We start from the raw sequence: 21018 nt of genomic DNA on the forward strand, positions 1-21018 counted from the left end.
TGTAAGCGTACTAGTAACCCAGTGGACTATATAACCATGAATAGCAGAACTTAACTATAAATAACGCCCTTAGTTCTTCTTCCCAGTCTTAGCCCAGCCACGGACTGGCCCTGTGCAGTACGCTCGGCCAGGTATCAGCTTCTCACTACAATCTCTGCCTAGGAGAGAAGGGTTAACCATCCGGAAGACCGAGGCTGTGATGAAGCTTTGCGTGACGCTCGCACAGCTTTCTCCCTGCTTAACAACGTGCCAACGACCGCACTTGTCCGTGGTGCCCTCGGCCAGATTCGAATTTCCTGGAGGAGCGGTCGCCTTGTCCGTGTACTGGGAGGTAGAGCCGAAGCCGCCGGCTCCCCTCGGCTTGTTCACATTGCTCTCAAACTCGCCGCCGACGGGGGAAATACAAAGAATGTTGCCGTATTTCTTGCTCGCCGACTCAATGTTGCTGCAGCCCCTCGTGAGCCAGGGATTGTACTGCTTGATGGAGGAGAGGCTGACGCCTGTCTTGATGTAGATGTCGACGCAGCTCTCATCCTTCTGACGAGTATACGTCTTGCACTCCAGCGATAGGCAGTGCTTGGTACCGGCGTCAAGATTAGAGCACCTACCTATGTTCGAGTTACCGATAACAATAGATGCCGAAGAGATCCTGAAGTTCTGTGCAACCGAATCACAGGTGTCTCCCTTGCGGGTGTCATATGTCTTCTCAGAGAGGCACCACGTCTCGGCCTTGGGTTTGGTGGGGAATACCGACGGCTGAGGCTTGAGATCCTGGCCCTTGAGACCGCATCGCGCCGTTACGTGTTGCAGGGCGTCTTGATACTCGGAAACCAATCCGTAGACTGAGTAGGGACTGGCCTGCATCATCCGCAGCCGTCCGACGTAGCAGTCCGAGCATAGCTCCTCTTTGTGCATATCATCCCAACTGACAGAAGTTCCGAAATCCTTGAACTCAGCCATGACATCTGCGAAGAAGGGGTTAGTCTGTAACTTTTGTGGAAGCATGGGATGGTCTTACCGCTGCACCATCTGCCCGACTGGTCGTCCTTCTGACACTGCTCCATCAGCCCATACTGAATGTAACCTCCCTGGTACTCGGCCACCGTGCCGTTGGACCAAGTCTGGCCCTTGCAAAGCTTCTCGACTGACTCGACCCAATACTCAATCGACTTCTTGCATCCGTCTGCACAAGCCCAGGTCATCCGGGAAGGTGCTCCGCCTAACGGACCGTGGACTCGGGCGTCGGTAAAGTCCCGGGTTAGCGGATGGCACTTGATCTTGGCCGTCAGCGCCTTCTGGCAAGCCCTTGTAAAGTTCTCGATGCCAGCCGCATCGGGATTGTACAGAGTGTAGCCGTCAAAGTCTCGCCAGCCCGTTGTGCCGTTGATGCCCCCTCGCCAGGCGAGTAGAGAGGATGCGAAGCCGTTGCGGTTGTCTGTCGCGTTGACCGGCTGACCGTTGAAAGGACTGATCATCTCAACCGCACCGGCGGTGACGAGGCTGTAGATCCAGATGTCCGACGTCTGTTCCGTGTAAAAGACCTTGTCCTGGCAGTCGCCTTTGCCATTGTCGATGCACTTGCCGTCATACTCCTGGAACCAGGAGTACATGCCGGTACCCAGAATGTAGATGGTCTTGGAATCTATCACGCGGGCCGCCCACGAAAGCCGGCAAGAGCGGGAATCTTGTCGGCAGTCGCCAAATATCGGATCATCGGCAAAGGCGCCCAGCTGCTCACTAAACGGCCCTGGGCTAGCAGGATGAGGCTGGTAGTAGGGAGATTCGGTCTGGATAAGACCCAGAAAGACGTTCTCAGCACCTGAAAGCTGGTACCGGTAGATAGCGCAGTGCTGAACCGAAGTCCCCCACAGCCAGGTAGGGCCTGTGCTCTCAATGAGAATACCCCGTGCTGCGTATATGTTGATACTGGCCTGCTTCTTGTCGTCGATATCATTGTCCGCTGCCCACACCCAGATGTTCTTAAGGTACGCCGAAGCCTTGGGTGTGATGTGAAGCATAAGGGATGCCGCAATGCAAGCAGGGCTGGTCTCGTCTGGAAGCTTGGGGCAGTCGGCAGCCTGAAGCTGGCTGCCCTCAGCACCCCCAACTCTGAAGTGAGAATCTGGAGAACACTTGATGTTAGCAAAGAAGTAAATGGCAGCTGGAAAAGTTTGACGCACCCCATAGACCAGCAGAGCCTTGGAATGACTCGTGGACGTTCCACTCGATTAGAATAGTACCCGCTATTGGACCTCGGACTATAAACATGACGGACTAAATCTCGGCCACACCTTGATTTCCGGGGACTCCCACGCGGATAATAGGTCGAGGCTTGGATATATCTTTAAACTTAGTACCGGTCCCTATCAGCTGAGGCTAGGCCTAGCTAATAACACGGGATCCAATGGGAATAGTGATGGAATCCTTAATCACATAAACGCCGTACGGGATATACACGATGGCCGATATGTTAGCCGCTGCCTTAAAGGCGTGGTTAAGCGTCACGGTATCGTCGATCTTGCTATCTCCCTTAGTAACCCTGGCCCACGAATCCCGCCGCCGTCGACGATGCCAACTACCTCGACTTTCAATGCTTTCTACCGCCTTTCGCCTCTATCAATTTCATGGCTCGAGGGACAACAGACGGTCGAATTCCTGCCTCATCCGATGCTCCGCCTCACTATTCGTCGCCACAAGCGTCTCCGGAGCCGGCCATGCTAGATCAGATGCACCCGCCCATGTCGAAAGAAGCTCGCGCACTTCAGCTTGCCTTGATCGGAAAACGAGGTCAACATTCCAGACCTATATATCAAATGCTCCTTCACAAGAGGTGGGCAAGAAGTGTTGCGAAAATTGAACGTGCCAGATACCTGATGCCATGGAAACGCGGACAGGTGAGCACGAAGAGAGGACGAGGGTATAGGCTGTGAAATCGGAGTGGAGAGAATGTCGGAGGGAGCAGTGATGGTATCCATGGTGCGCCAATCTCCGGGTTTGCTGGGCTCAGGAGCAATGAAGCAAGGATGGTTGGATCGTTGAGATAGCTAGAAGCAAGTCCTTGTAATAAATGCTTAATTAGGCGGTAAAAGTAGTACTAATATTTATGCCCCTCGATAGTGCCTGCCTTAAGGATAACTAGCCTTAAATAGAGTATGCTTATTATAAAAGACTAAAGAATAGAGAATATATAGTCTTTAAAGACTACAGGGTAGGTAATTAAGATAGGAGGTAAATAAATAGTAGAATTAGTCCTTATAAAAAGCTGATTAGCTAAATAAGATATTATAGAGTAATAAAAGTAGGGAAATAAATAGATAAGGTTAAAATAAAGAAGACTAGCTTCTGATTTATGTTTTTATTGCCTAAATTAGTTAAAGATCTAAAGAGCTATTTCTAAGAAAGGGTTTATAGCTTATATAGCTAATAAATCGGAATCTATTACCCTAATTCGGATAAAGGTTATACAGTTAGATAGCCCTAATTCCGGGCTTTAAATCCCTATTAGCTTTGCTAAAAATAAATAACTACAAGCCGAGATATAGCATAGAAAACTTAAAACCCTAAGGGTTTAAAACTAGGATATATAAAACTAGATAGAAAATACTTTATAGAAAGAGATAACTTTAATAGCTTTATTAGGCTTTTAAAAAAGCCCTAAGTCCAAAGTTATGTAATGCTTATTAAAAGGGAAATAAAGCCTAAAAGGGTAATATTATAACTCCTTAATATCTTACTTATCTAAGCATATATAGCTTAGGTAAGTAAGCTATAGAAAAGCGCCTAAGATATATTATAGGGTAATTGTAATAATTATATATATTCCCAAGGGATAAACTAGTCATGCTGGGTTTATATTAGTAGATAGAATAGTTGCGCTATACTTAAATATAAGATAGTAGGCCTTAATGGCTTGATTAGGGTAAAATCATAGATTAAAGGTAGGTCTTTATTATATATAAGATTTTAATTTACTAAGCCTTCTATAGTGGCTTAGCTATAGAGCTTTTAGGAGGTCTCTGCGTATATAATAACTAGCCGGGGTTACCCTAATTAATTAGCAGATTTAATAGCTACCCTATATTCTTATAATTACTTCTCCTCTAGAGATCTTAGTCCCTAAGATCTTTAAGTAAATAAAAAAGCTTTAAATAATTTCTTTAAGTTTCTTAATTTATAGATAAAGCCTTAATAAAAGCTTTTTATTATATTATTTTAAATATTTAAAATTAATTTTTATTTCCTTTTTATTATAATATAAATAATTAAAATACTTTATTAGTCCTTTAATATTACTAATTTTATTAAAGCCTTATCCTCGCTTTAGCTTATTAATACTTATTAAATAAATAATATTTATTACCTAATATATTTTAATTTAATTTCCTTTATTATAATAATATCTTATTTTTTAATTAAGGTTTCTTTATATATCTTATTTCCCTTTAATAATATATTAGCTTCTTTTTTATAATATTTATTTTTAATATTATTACTTATATCCTTAGGCCTTATTATATCTTTAATAATAATATTAGTTTTATTAATTAATAAGCTAATAATTACTTATATTTTAATTATTTTACTTATATTTATAAAGATATTTACTTAATATATATTATTAATACTAATAATATTATTTATATTTATTATAATTATTATACCTAGAGATATAATATTATAAGTTCTCTTAGTTAATTTATTAGCTTTATATTATTAACCTTTAGCCTAGATTCCTAATAAACTCCTTAGTACTACCTAGTAATATTAGAACTTTTATATTACCCTCTAAGAGCGCTACCTAATTATTATTAATCCTTTAATAAATATTAACTTAATAACTTCTTATATTATTATCTAATATTATATTATTACCCTTAATAACTATAATATTACTTAGAATAATATTAAGGATTAATATATTAATCCCGCTAAGAATATAAATAATTAAATAATAATTAGCTATTAGCTTACTAAGCTTACTTTTTCTTATAAGCTTTAGTTTATTTATATTCTTATAACTATAGGTTATTTTTCTTTTTACCTTATATTTCTTACTAACTTAGCATATAGGCCTAGGTTTATATAAATAAGACTAAGATCTATGGTCTTATTAATATTACCTAGCCTATCTATGCCTATAATAATACTAAGTCTTATTCTCTTTATTATATATTAGTTTACTTTTAGTTTACTAAGATTATAGCTATTCTATAAGGAAATAATAATAGTAATACTTATTTATCCCTTATTAGGCCTCTTAGAAGTTATAGGTCCTTAGAGAAGGCATAGATTTCTAAAAGGGATAATAATAAGGTAAGAATTTAATAATCAATTATCTAGTTTACTTAGGGGTTCTTATAGGAGATTTCCCTAGGAATTCCCTTAGGTTTCCCTTAAGGATCCTTTAGGGAATTCCTAGGAAATTCCTAGGGATTTCTCTAGGAAGTCTTTAGGAAAATAGGTTTAAATTCTAGGGAATTCCTAGGGATTTCCTAGTTATATAGTTCCTAGGGATTTCCCTAATAAGTCCCCCTAACTAAGATAGGCGCTATCCCTAGTATTTATTCTCTGCCTAGTTATATCTTATGCGGTAGTTTTATTATTATAATACTAAGGAAATATTAATAAGAGCTAAAATAAATAAAAGAAATTACTATCTTAATATAATAATTATATCCCATAAATATATTTTTCTTTTATCCTTATATTCCTTATAATTATTAGTATTATATATATAGTTTTTCTCTTATTATATATTATAGCTTCTCTAGGTATTATTTTATCTTATTAATATACTTTTTTAGGTATTATTGCCTTTATTACTTATTATATTTTTATTATTATTATTTTTATTATTATTTTAAGTAGGCTTAATACTATAAGTATCTTAGTTATATTAGTCCTAATAATTAATCTCTAGGGTTTATATAAACTTATTATTATTTATAATATAATAAGTATATTAAAACTAGTTATTATAGCTAGCTATAATTAATATAAGTCTTCTTAGGGTAAATATATTATTATTTTTAATTAATTACTATAAGATTAAACTACTTATAATAATAAAGATATAATAATTAATAATCTAGGTATTTTATATAACTTAAAAGAAATAAATAAGTTTATTATTAAGGTTATTAAAAATAAATTAGTCTAAGATATTAGGGATTAATTTATTTATACTTAGGTAAATAAGCTATAGCTTATATAATAAGAGGTTTATTATTAATATAAAATAATTATTAATCTTAAGGAGGTATATAGCCTTAGAAAAAGAAAAGTTCTTTTTAGTTTTATCTTATATTATCTTAAGGATAATATTAAAGCCCTTAGTATATATATTATTAAAAAAAAAATAACCTAATTAATAAAAATAACCTAGAAGTAGGCTATTAGTTAGTTATTTATGCTATACTAGTTTTTAATAATAATATACCCCGCAGAGAATTTTTTTTTATTACTTATAGCTATGCCTTAATTTTACTTAGCCTAATACTTAATAAATCGCGCTAAGGTATTATTATTATTATTTTTTATCTTATTAGGGTAGCCTCTCTTAGATAATTTTACTTATAAATAGCTAATATTAAAAGGAATAAGTATATTATTATAATTTCTAGAGGTATAATTAGTTTACTTAGTTAATTAGAGGTAAGACCTAAAGATAAGGGTAAAAAGCTAGGTATTATTAATATTATATTACTTCTAGACCTAATTATAAAAATTAGTAATACCCTTAGCCCCTCTAAGCTCCTTTAGTTAGTCCTTTGCGGCTATAATAAGGTTATTAAAGACCTAGGGCTAAATAAGCTAATTAATAGCCTTAGAAAAAATATAAGCTATCTTAGCTAACCTTAATATATTACTAATAATATTCCCTTTCTTTAAGCTTATAGTTACCTTAGAGCTAGTTATTTTTCTTTTTAAATTATTTACCTAGGCTATAAGGCTATTTTTATATTATTATAAATATAGAGGTAGGGATAACTTTTAGCTTATTATTATTATTATTTATCTTAGGGAAATCCCTAAAAAACCATATACTTAGAATATATATAATAATCCTCTATTTATATAAAATAGATAAGATTAATATAGAGGGCTAATTATAGGTAATAAGGTTATTTTCTTTTACTTCTAAGTACTTAAGGTAATTATAATAAAGGTTTCTAGATAAGAAATAAAGTCCTTACTATAGGTCTAAGGCGCCTATAACTAGGTTATAGCTATCTTAGATAGCCTAAGCTTAAAATAAAGTATAAATAATAGGGTTATAGCTAATTTAATAGCTAAAATAATTAGCCTTCTAGGTATTAATAATATAAGCTTCTTAACTATAGATCTAAATAGCTTAGATATACTTATTATATAATAAATTACTTATTAGTTTAATAATAATATAAGAAAATAAGATATAATAAGTTAAGTCTTTAGCTAGGTAGGCTTAGGTATTATAGGGGGAAAAGCGCTTAATAGGCTATAGTTTATTTATTATAATCTAATTATATTAATAAAAAAGAAGAAAAAATAAGTTTAAAAGAGCTAAAGAAAAAAGAAAAATAAAAGTTTAAGGATTAAGTATATTAGTTTATTATTATTATAAAAATATATTATTAATACCTAGGTAATACCTAATTATTAAATTAATAATATTACTTATATATTAGTAGGGAAATTATAAAGAAATCCCTTAGATTTCCCTAGGAATTCCCCTATATATATATATATAATTAACCTAGCTCTTTTTTTATTAATTTTTATATTTTTAATATAATTAATTCCTTTATTATATATCCTTATAATAAGTACCTTTAATTTAATATAAAAGGTATTTTTTTATTTTTAGCTTATATTTCTTATATATATACCTTAGATTTATTAATAAGCGCTTAATTTTTATTTTTTTTTTATTTAAATTTAGCTATTACCTTTAATATATTAATAATATCCTTATTAATCTAATTATTAAAGTTACTTAGGTATCCCTTTTAGACTATAAGGTATTTTATTCTAAGCTTATTATATTTAAATTTTTTTTATTTTATATTAATAAATTTTTTTATTTTAAAGTATTAATAATTATTTTTTTATTTTCTTATATTTTTTTTAATTATTATAAGGCTAAGTTATTCTCTTAGATCCTTAATAAATAAGAGATAAATAATAAAGATTACTAAGTAAATAAAAAACTTATTTTTTATATTAAGGTAATATATTAGTTTTTTTATTTACTTAATAATATAATAAGGGCTAGTTTATTTTTCCTTAAGCTTTTTTACCTTATTATTTATTACCTTATAACCTTTTCTTAGTTATAATAATACTTAGTCCTTTAATTTAAATTAAAAAAAGTAATACTTTTTATTATAAATATACTTTATAATAGCTTAGGCAAAAGCAATTAATAGCTATATATATTCCTAGAGTATAGCTCTATTAAGCTAATTTATTATATCCCTTATATATTAGAGGTTATTATTTATTTTTTACCTAATAATAAGTTTACTAAGAGAGGTTTAAATTATATTAATATAAGTATTATTTATAATAAATTATAATAATATAATTATTATTATTTATAGGGCTATTAAGTTATTATTTATTTAGTATTATAAGGTAATCTTAATAACCTAGTTATATTATTTTATAGCCTTATTAGATTATAGGTACTATGCTATAGATATATATAGCTTAGTTCTTATAATAGCCTAGAGTATTTACTAGAAAGCACTAAGGAATTTTAAATCTTAATTTAATATAATTACTTATAATAAGCCTTAATTATACTTTCTTAGCTTATTTATTAAGGATAGGGCTTATTATTTTATTATAAACTCTATATAGCTTAAAATAATTAAGGATATATAGCTAAACTTATATATAACTATAAAGAAGGTATTAAATATATTAAAGCTATGATTTATTTATAATTATTTTTTACTAGGGATATTTAATAACCTTATAATAAAATCTATTATAATAATATAAAATAAAACTAATAAGGTTTAAATAGGTATTAATTTATTAAATAATATACCTTTATTAGTTTTATTTTATTTATAAATATTATATTATTTTTATATATCTTTAACTTTATAGTTAAGGTAATTAATTATAAAAGATTTTTAAAGTTTTTCTCTTATTATCTTAGGGCTTAAGTAAAACTTTTAGTTATATATATTTTATATTAGGTTTATTATAGTTTAATTAGGAATATAAAGTTAATAGTAGTTATTATATTTAACTAGGTATAATAAGCTATATTAATAAATAAAAGTAAAGCTATTTTACTTATCCTAGTCTAGTTATTTAAGAATACTTTTTTATTATATATTAATCTTATATTATTATAAAATAGCATTTTTAATAATAAGGCTTATTAATACTTCTAAGTAATAATAAATAATATTATATAATCCCTTAATATTTTATTCTTAATTAAGTTTTTTCTTATTATTATTTAGTAATAATTAGGCCCCTAGTAGCTATAAGAAGGTATCCCTAATTAGGTTAGTAATTCTTAGTATATATTAGATTATAATAAGGTATTAACTAAGGTATTAAAATACTTAGATTAATTAGTTATTTACTTATAGGCTTAATAAAAATATTATAAGCTAGTTTATAATATTATAAATAATAATATAATTAATAAGGATTTATATTTTATTAAATTAATTAAAAAAAAATATTATATATAATTTTATATATACCTATATTAGGCATATAGTCTTTAGTTCTATAAGCTAATATTATATCTTAGCGCTCCTTAGGGCATAGCTTAGATATAATATTAGCCTAATTATTATGCCTAAGATATAATTTATTTTATTTTAAATATAAGAGGGATCTAAATAAAAAATTATAGCTCCTAGCCTTTATTTAAATATATTTAATATAGCTAGAAGCTCTTAATTTAGGTTAAAGTGCTATATAGCGCTAATATTAGTTAGCCTACTAGTTATATTAATAAAGGCCTTTTTTTTTTTTAATATCTTTTTATATTATTAAGGAAATATACCCCTTGCGCTATTAACTAGATTTTAATTCCCTTAAATTATATCTCTTAGAGAATAGCTTTACTTTTTATTTTTATAATAATTTAATTTAATTAGAGAACTAAGAAATAAGGCTTTAAAGCTATCTAATTATATTAATCTAGGTTTTTAAATTAGCTAGGGTTTTAGGGAATTCTAAGTTATATAGAGCCTAGACTTATTTATTAGTATTTAATAGTCTTAGATTATTTACCTTAAACCTAAGTAATTATATTAATAGATATATTATAAAAGATTTATTTATTAATAAAATTATATTCTAATTTTTAAAAAAAATAAAAAAGGTATAAAAGTATTAAAAATATTTTTTTTATAATATCTAAAAAAATTATAATATTATTAATAAAAGTAATAATATACTCTTAGTATAATCTTAGGATATTATTTATAAACCTTTATATATATATTAATAAGTTTTTAAAACCTATAAAAATAACCTTAGATTATTTTAGCTCTTAGTAGCTAATAATTATAAAATAGTCTTAATATTTTATATAAATAAGAAATTAATAAAAGAAAATCTAATATTTATTATATTAATATATTATTTCCCCTTAAGTTTATTTATTATTTTATTTTATAGGGGTATTAAATATATATTAATAAGTATAGCCTTATTTAATACTTAGAGGTTTATTATAACTTTTTTTTTTTTCCTTTTTATTAATTACTTATTAAACTATAAATATAAGGCTCGCAAATAATATAAGTTCTTATTAAAACTTTATTTAGTCTTAGTTATAAAGGGCTCTAAAGGTTTTATTTAATAATTTCTTAGCCTTTAGGCTAAGTAAATATAATTAAGACTTAAGCTTTTATTAATACTAATTATTAATAAATAAGATTTTTATTTATTTATTCTTATTAATAATAATTAATTTTATATCTTTTTATAAAGGTAAGAATTTTATAAGTAATATAAAAATTATATTAATAATTAGTTTATCTTAGTTATAAATTTATATTCCTAGGTTAATAATAATCTCTAAGAGGTTTTTTAATTAAGTAATTCTTAGCTTAAGTCTTAGATCTAGCTTAAATTATTAAAGCTAATTATTATATAGAGGGCTATTTAGTCCCTAGGGAATTATAGTTTTATAAGCTAACTTATATTTAATTATATATTTAATAAAGCCTTTTACGAGGAATATAATAAATCTCTCGCTAAGTTTAGGTATTATTACTTATAAGAATATTTACTTATTTAATATAATATCTCTATATATTACTAGAAGTTATACCTAGTATTTTTTTTTAAAGTACTTATTAATATTAGCTAGCCTTAGGATATTTATTTTTTAGCCTTAATAAATAATCTAGGCTTTTAAGGACTTATTATAAAAAAAGATATTATTAGTTTTTTATATTATTATTAATATATTACCTTTAATATATAATTTAAAGAAAAAGTTATTACTTTTTTTTACTTTATATACTTGTATAGAGATATATGCCCTGCTATAAGCTAATATATTAATAACTACCTAGGCTTTAATTTATTAAATATAGAATTATTTAAATTAGCCTAAGGTTATTAGGATTAAAATCTTTTTAGCTAATTTAATATAGATATAATTTTTATTATTAAGGATATTTAATTTATATAAGGTATTAAATTCTTATCTTAAGAGTAATCTTATATTAAGTTAGTCTATAATCTAGGTATTTATTCTAGCTTTAGCTATAATAGGCTATTTATACTTTATTTTAAAAATATATAAGGTAAACTTAGCCTATTTAATAATATAAAATTACCTTATTTTATAAAGAGTAATAATTTAAGTAAGGTCTTATTATATATTTATTAAAAAAGGGAAAAAATCCTATTTAATAATTAAATATTATTAATATAGATTTCTCTCTAGGTTTTATTACCTAGGGAGTTTATAATTTATATCTATATAAATATATAAATAGTTAATTAGCTAAGTCCTAATATAATATATATAGGCTTATATTTTACTATAATAATAGAGATTAGCTTATTATATACTTTTATTATAAATTTTATTTATTATTTATTAAATATAAAATTTATAATTTCTAAGATCTTAGCTATTAATAGGGCTTTTATTACTAGGTTAATTATTTTTTTATTTAGTTTATTAATAATATTATAATTATATATTACCTAGGTAAAATATATATAAGTTTCTTTACTCTTAATAATAGCTTATAGGGTAATTTATTATTTCTTAATAAAGAAATATTTATTTTTTATATTCTCTTATATTTTTTTAATAATAATAAATACTTAAGTTATTAATATAAGGGCTTAAGAAATATTTTACTAAGTATTATTTTAAAAAGGTATAATATTATATATATTCCCTATATAATCTAGGAGTTAATAGCCCCTAGCTAGGCTTACTAGGTTATAGTAATTACCTAGGCCTATTTAGGCCTTAGATATATAGACCTACTTAGTATCCCTATTAGCTCTTTTTAAATTAGGAAAGCAAGGAATTTATATAATTACTAGGGCTATAAGTTAATAAGTTAAGGCGCTTTTTTAATTAGCTTAATTTCTTATTATTACTTAGATATAGATATTTAGAATTTTTTATTTATAATTTTTTATTTAATTATTAAAAGAGTTTATTAGTTATAATTAAGAAAAGCTTTCTTTTAAGTAATTATTAAGCTAGATATAAGTTTATATAATTAATTATAAGTTAAGCTACTTAGCCTTTATTTTTATATACTTTAAGGAAATCACTTAGCTATAAAAGTCTTATTTCTTATAGATATTATTAATAATAAATCTTTTTTTAAATAAGGCCTAAAATATTATATTTAATTATAAGTAAAATTATTTATAAAAAAGGTTTTTTTATCTCTAAAAGCTTTATATATCTTATAATATATATCTTTTATTTATATTAATATTATTAATATATTATTTTAATATTATTTTAAGAAATAAAAATAAAATATTAAGTATAAAGGCCTTAATATATTTTGAACTTTAAATATAATATTAATTAAAGGTATTAATAAATTATATTATATTTTAAAAAATTATATAAATACCTTAAATAATTAACTTATTATAAGTTTAATTATAATTATTAATTAATTAAAATTTTCTTATATTTTTAATATAAAAATAAACTTAGGGTTAATAGGATTTTTATATAATACTTACTAATTATTTTATTTAATTTAAACTAAGGGTATATAATACTAATAAGGGCTATAGCTAGCTATTATTATTATTATTATTATTTAGGCTTAGGCTTTAATAGATTTAATCTAAGAAAATAAAATTAATAAGTAGCTAATTATTATTATTATTTATTAATATATTCCTTAGTTATAATAATAATTATATTTTTATATTATTTTAATTACTTTTATTAATAATTAAAGCTTACTAAGAAGCTATATTTTACCTTTATAATTAGGTAATTATTATTTTATTATAATTATTAAAAAATCTTATTTTTAGATTTTTTATTATTTTAAAGGTTATAACTTAAGTAATTATTATAAGTAAGCCTAAGGAGTTTAGCTCTTTTAATTTAATCTATAATAATTAGTTTTAAAATTAATACTAAGAAATAATCTAAGAAATACCTTTTAAAAGTAATAAGAATATTAATAAGTTTTCGCGCTTATTAATTTATTTAAATTAAGTTTTAAGTCTAAGTATCTATAAAGGTAAATAAAGTTTAATAAATTAATTAAATTAAATTAAAGCTAAGTAATTTTAATTTAAAGAGAGTTATATAAATTAATTAATAAGGGAATTATTAGTTTTTTAAGACTTATAATAAGATCTTATTTTTAAAAAGGCTAGTCTTAATAATAAGAAATACCTAAGAAATATAAGTAATTATTTTAATTAATAAGTTATATTTTTATTTATTTACTTCTATAAGTCTTCTTAAATATATATATATTAATAATATATTTATTATTATTTTATATTCTTAGTTATAACTATAGGCTATTTTTCTTAAGAAATAAATAAGATTATTTATTTTATAGCCTTAAGGTATTATTATTTAATTATAAATAAAGAAATACCTTAAGAAAATTAATTTTTAAGATAAATAGAATTTATTACTTATAGGTTTTTATATTTCTTAAGCTTTTTAATAATAAGATTTAAAAAGCTTTATTAATATTTATTAATTTTATATATTAAGTAAAAATACCTTTTAAGTAATTTCTCTAAGTATAAATAAAAAAAAATAAAAATTTAATAATAAGTAATAATATTATTAATTATTATTATTTATAAAAGAATAATAATAATAATACTTATTTATCTTTTACTAAGCCTCTTAGAAATTATAAGTCCTTAGAGAAAATATAGATTTTTAAAAGAAATAATAATAAGGTAAGAATTTAATAATAAATTATCTAATTTACTTAGGGGTTTTTATAGGAGATTTCCCTAGGAATTCCCTTAGGTTTCCCCTAAGGATTCTTTAGGGAATTCCTAGGGAATTCCTAGGGATTTCTCTAAGAAGTCTCTAGGAAAGTAAGTCTAAATTCTAGGGAATTCCTAGGGATTTCTTAGGGATTTCTTAGTCATATAGTTCCCAGGGATTTCCCTAGTATATTCCTAATAAAGGTAAAGCTTATTTTTTCTATTGCGATCTACCCTAGCTATTTATTATATATATTCTCGCTAGTACTTTAGCTAGTATTTTTATTATTACTTATACTATAGTATATATTAGTACTTTTTTTATTCCCTATAATATAAAGCGCTTTATTAATAATAGTAATATTAGTAATAATAATAGTAGTAATAGTAATAATAATAGTAATAATAATAATAATAGCTCTAGCGGTAACTTATTACTTATTCTCCTTATTCCTAAGAGAGCTTATATTACTTATATTTCTACTTATAATAAGGCTAAGACTAAGAGTAAGAGCCTAATAAACCCTAGGCCTATTAATAATAATAAGTCTAATATTAGTTCTTTTAACCCTTAAATAGTTATTTATAGTTATAGTTTTTATTTTTTATAATTTATACTTTATAGGTTTTAGCTTATACTTAATAATAGCTTAATAATAATTATCTTCTTATAGTCTTATTAAGTTATAATTTTTATTATTTATTTTTCTTATTTAAGTCTTTTTTATAATTAATATTTTTATTTTCTTATAGATATTTTAGCTAGGTATTAATTAATTATTATCTTATTTCTTATAACTTTTCTTTATAACCTTATAATACTTCTTAATTATTACTTTTATATTTTCTAAATAATAATTAAGCTCCTAAGTATTATACTTTATTAGCTAGCCCTTTTATTTAATAAGGTAAAATAATACTTTATTAATAAGCTTATAATTTATTACTTTTTTTATTTCTTACTTATTAGGCTTAGCCTTAAGCTTTAATAAAGCTTTTAATATTATAATATTATTTAGCTAATTATTTTATAGTTTAAGGAGTAATATATAAAATATATTATATATATATTAATAAATTTCTAATAGCTCTATAATATAAGCTTACTTACTATGCCTTATAAGGATTTTTACTTTAATAAATCTTAGGGCTAATTTAAGGTATTTAAACTTTTAGTTTTTTATAGATACTTTAATATATTATCCCTAATAATATACCTATAGCTTATACCTTATATTATAGTATTTAGATTAAGATTTTAAAGTATAATACTAATAGTCCCTTACTAGCTTATATATTTAGCTAAGTATTTCTAAGCGCTTAGTAATACCCTAGATATTTATCTTTGCCTCTAAGGGGATATACTTAATATACCTTAAGTAATACCTATATAATACCTTATTAAGAGAGACCCTAATTATTAAATATTAGCTATTAGTATATATAAAGGCAGCCTCTAAGAGTTATATTGCCTAATAGGTAGGCTTATCTTTTATATATACTCTTAGGTATTTCTTTAAGGTTTAATATATTTACTTTATTTACTTATTTATCTATAGGTAATAAGTAATTAATAATTAATAAAGTATTACTTTTTTTTCTATTAAGTCTACTTAGAATTTACTAATAATAAGTTTATTTTTATTACTTATAATACCTTTAGGTATACTAAAGTAGCTTTCTATATACTTATATAGTAATACCGCTAGGCCTATAGCCTTAAGCTTTTTTATAATTAAAATAAATATTATATATTTTATTATATAATATATAATAATTAGTATAATATTATACCTTTTATTATTATTATATATATTTTTTAATAAGCTAGTTATAAAGTTAAGATTAATCTCTTAAAATAAATATAATAAAAGTAATAATAATTAAAGTTTATTATATAGCTTATACCTTAGTATATAAATATAAATATACCTTTTTTATATTAAGTATTTCTTAATAAAATAAATCTCTTAGTATTATTAAAGATATAAATAATAATCCCTAAGTCTAGGATTAATAAGTTATAGAATAAGTATTTATTGCTTAAAGCTAAGAAAATAATTACTTCCTTTAAGATATAATATCTTAAGCCTAGTAATTAATTTAATTTCTTTAATAAGTTCTTACTTTTATTTTATAACCTCTTATAAAGTTCTTAAATCTCTTTACTTTACTTAAGATATTACTCTTATAAATTTAGTTATCTCTTTAATAATTAGAATTTCTTTAAGGTATTCTCTAGAAATATTACCTAGTATAAAGATATATTTAGGCGCTTATATTTTTTTTTATATAATATATATTACTTTAGTATTTTTAGAGATTAATATAGGCGCTTAATAGAGTTTTTCTTTAACTCTTATATAAATAAGTAATTTAAAGAGTCCTCTTTTAATTCCTATATTAAAGATTAGCTTTGCTTTTTATCCTAAGAGGATAAGGCTTAAAATACTAATCTAAAGCTCTTTTTTACTACTTAATTAATTATAGGCTTATTAATTTTCCTTTTTTTATCTTAAATCTCTTATTAAAATTATATAAAAAAGGTTAATAATAAATAGGTTTTATTTTTAATTTTTTTCTTATTTTAACCTTATTTAATTTAAAAAAATATCTTAAAGTAATATTTTAGAGCTTCTTTTAGGTTATTAAACTAGGTATTAGGGTATTATATTTTAGCTATTTATCTAAGCTTTATAATTTATATTAACTTCTCTTAATTAATAATCTATTTTTCTTAATTTACTTTATTATTTAAGGTTACCTTTAGTACCTTAAAATACCCTTTCTAAGCTTATTTTCTTTATAAGCTATTATTAATACTATAAGTTATTTTTATATTAAAAAAAAAGCTTATAATATTATTATACCTAGTTATCTTATTTATAGCTAATAAGTATATCTTAATATAATATAAATTAATCTTTTTAATTATCTAGTTAAATATATTATAAATATTATTTACTTATTTATTATATTACTTAAGATTACTTTAATAAAGAGTTAACTTTATCTTATATACCTCTTAATCCTTTAAAATTATTTTAATAAATAAGGTTATAAAGTAATTACTTTAAATAAGTCTTATATTATATATCTTAATTATATTATTTTCTTTTATTAAGTAATTACTTATTTTAGGTCTCTTTAGTTTCTTTTTATAAAAAATATTAAATTAGCTTAAGTTATTAAGTTAACCTAGCTTATATATTTATTTTATAGTTATCTTTATAATATAAGATTATTTAAAGAAATCCTAGTTATTTAGTCTATTTAAAAGGTAGGTCTTTATATTTATAATAAAAGATATAATATTACGGTTAAAATATTAATATTAAGGTTAATTTTATTAATTTAATATTTATTTTAATAATTATAATTACCTTAAAGAAAAGTAACTCTAAGACTCTTAATTATTAAGCCTATATTAAGTTAAATTACTTAATTAAACCTATTTATATAACTCTTGCCCCTCTCTTAGGTTAATGCCTTATATTATTCTTATTTAGAAGGTACTATATTATGTGACCTTACCTTAACTAATTCCGCAGTTTATTCTGCTAAGACGCAGTGTAGAACCCTCTATATATACTCATATATATATAATAGCTTCGGTTTAATAAGTACTAGGCCGTGATAGTTATAGCCTTTTATAGGTATAATATTAAATAAGATTCTTTAGTTTTTTCTTTTAATAAAAACTTTAAGGTAATTAATCTCGCTATTAATAACTCTATTATTATAATTAAATTATTTCCCTTTAAGGTTAATTATTATATAAGACTTTGCCTTATACCTTTATAATAGCTTAAGCTTATTTATTATCTTTAGGTTAAAAAGATTTTATTTAGCTCTATTATCTATTAAAGCGCATAGCTATTCTTTCTTAACTTATACTAGTATTTTAAAATATCTTAAGTTAATACGTTTTTTTATAATATATAAGGCCTTTTATAGTATTATTTACTATTCTTCTACCTATAGCCCTTTTATAGGTAAGTTTCTTAGTTTTTTAATAATATATAGCTAATATAATTATATTTATATTTATTATTATTATATACTTTATAATTATATATATTATCCTAGCTATATAGCTAATCTTAGTATTATTATTTTTATTCTTATCTTAGGTCTTTCTTATTATTTAACTAGGTTACTAGTTATTAGTCTTTTAGTTTTTCTTATTTTTCCTAGCTAACTTATTTCTATTAGTCTTTAATTTTATAAATAATCTATTTATACTTCTAGATAGCTTAGTATAGTTCCTTATAATATTATATATATATAATACTAATAATATTATATTAATAAAATACTTAGTAGCCTTTTATCTTATATTATATATAAGGTTTATTATTTAGTTAAGCTAATAAGATAATAAGAAAATACTTTTATTCCTATTTTTCTTTTTAATATTTTATATACTAATAATATTAATAGGATATCTATAAAATACTAAGATATTTTCTATATATTAAGTATATCTATATATTATCTTATAGGTTAAAGGGTGCTTCTTAGTATTATAGGTTTTAGCTAATTCCTTATAGTAGGCTTTAATATAGATTTCTTATTTATATATAGTATTTATATATTCTTATGCTATTTAGATATACCTTTCTTATAAGCTATTTTAATATTAGTTATTATTTTTATTATATAACTATAGGTAGTTTTCTTTTATTTATAGCTCTTTATTACTTTTTTAGTATTTTTATTATTAAGAGTATTTCTTATATAGTTCTTTTTATAATTTCTTAATATTATATTTAAACTTAGTTTAATTAATATTATTACTATTTATTTTAATAATCTAATTATTATTTAATAATTTACTTTATTAATCTATTTTTTATTATTTATAGATCTTATTATACTCTTAGGATACCTTAACTTAGTATTAGGGGCATAAGGTATAATTATATTATATAGAATTATTTTATTTATAGTCTCTTTAGTAGATTATAATAGGTATTAAAACTTATTTTTTTCTTTTATATCTTATAATTTATTTCTTATAGGGGAAGCCTTTTATAATAACTTCTTAGAAATTAGCTTATTTATTTATTATTAGGGGTATTTATTACTTTTACCTTATTAATATTATTTTTTTTTTATTTAAGTTTCTTAATTATTATAATAATAACCTTTTTACTATTTATTATATCTAGTATAGGGTTTTTTTATTTTATTAATTCTAAGAGTAATTATTATTATATATCTTAGGTTTCTTTTAGTTATTTTTTTATTTATTTTACTTAACTATAAGCTACTTTAATATCTAGTTTTTATTTATATTTATTTTTATTTTTTCTTATTAATATATTATATCTACTTCGCAATATTTTAATAAGTTTAATTATCTAAATCATAGTTTAAGGTTCCTTACCTTTTTATTAAACTTATTATATTATATTTATATATTTCTTACCTTTTAAAAGAAATTATTATTAATTTAGCTAATAATATCTTTTCTTAATATCTTATTATTTCTTATAATAGACCTTTTTAATATAATTTATTTTATAATAATATTAATATTTTAAGCTATAGTAATCGTATTTGCCTTTTTATATAGCTCTAAGTATTATAAGGCTAGCTTTAATACTATAAGAGGTATTATTATTTTTTTTTTTACTTTAATTAATATTAAACTAAGGGTTATTAGCCTTATTATTATTAAACTTAGGGTTTTATAATTTCTTTTATAAAAACTATTAATTATTAATCCTAATTACCTTATTAATATAATTAATAAGGTTATTAAATTAATTTTCTTTATAAAGTTTTCCTTAGACTTTTTTTTTAAGTTTATTAAAGAAAAATAATATTAGGGGTTTTTAGTTTTAATTAAGCTTTAAGGTAAATTAAAAATACTTTATTTTATATTCTAAGGCTAAATAAGTTTATCTAAGTACCTTAATCTCTCTTTTAGCTTATACCTTTTTATTAATTATTTTAAATATTTATTAAAGTATAGCCTTAAAGGTCTTAAAGCTAAAATAAAGATTAATAGTTTTAGGTAAAAGTTTAGTAAATAAGGTAATAAGATATTTTTTTATAATAAGTTTAAACTAAGCTATAATATACTTAGTAAGTTATTTTATAGTATATTAGACCTTAGTAGATATTAGGTTAAATTGCGTTAAGTAATAGGTTATAAAAGCATATAGCTATATAAGAAATATAAGTAGTTTATAAGTAGTCTTATTAAATTTCTCTAGGGGGTCTAGCTTTAAGATTTTTCTTATATTTTTACCCCTTATAGTAATAATTATTATATTATTAATTTCCTAGATATTATTTATATATTAGGTATTTTATACTTATTATATCTCGCCTATTCTCTTAATAAGATTATAGAGCTTATTTATTTTAATACTTATAGTAATAATCTATATATAGAGTTATTTAATATCTTTATTATTATTATTATTATTTTATATTTCCTTATTAGTTAAGGTAGCCTAAATAGGTATAAGTAAATAGTTAGTAAGTAGAACTTATTATTAATTATTTGCGGGGGTTACTTAGGTAATTATTATATTTAATATTATTTAAGGTAATATAAGT

General features: G+C 23.7%; 1 protein-coding gene across 1 annotated transcript; it reads right to left on the reverse strand.

Moving 5' to 3' along the window:
- Positions 1–69: 69 nt before the first annotated feature.
- NCS54_00985700 (Glucan 1,3-beta-glucosidase) lies at positions 70–2268 on the reverse strand (the record flags this gene model as incomplete). Its single annotated transcript, XM_053155187.1, has 3 exons — positions 70–965; positions 1019–2122; positions 2181–2268. 3 exons carry the CDS (start codon positions 2266–2268, stop codon positions 70–72), a joined length of 2088 nt encoding a protein of 695 aa, XP_053011162.1.
- Positions 2269–21018: the final 18750 nt, after the last annotated feature.

Source organism: Fusarium falciforme, chromosome 7 (genome assembly GCF_026873545.1).
Source record: "Fusarium falciforme chromosome 7, complete sequence".
In the NCBI taxonomy this organism is placed as follows: domain Eukaryota; kingdom Fungi; phylum Ascomycota; class Sordariomycetes; order Hypocreales; family Nectriaceae; genus Fusarium; species Fusarium falciforme.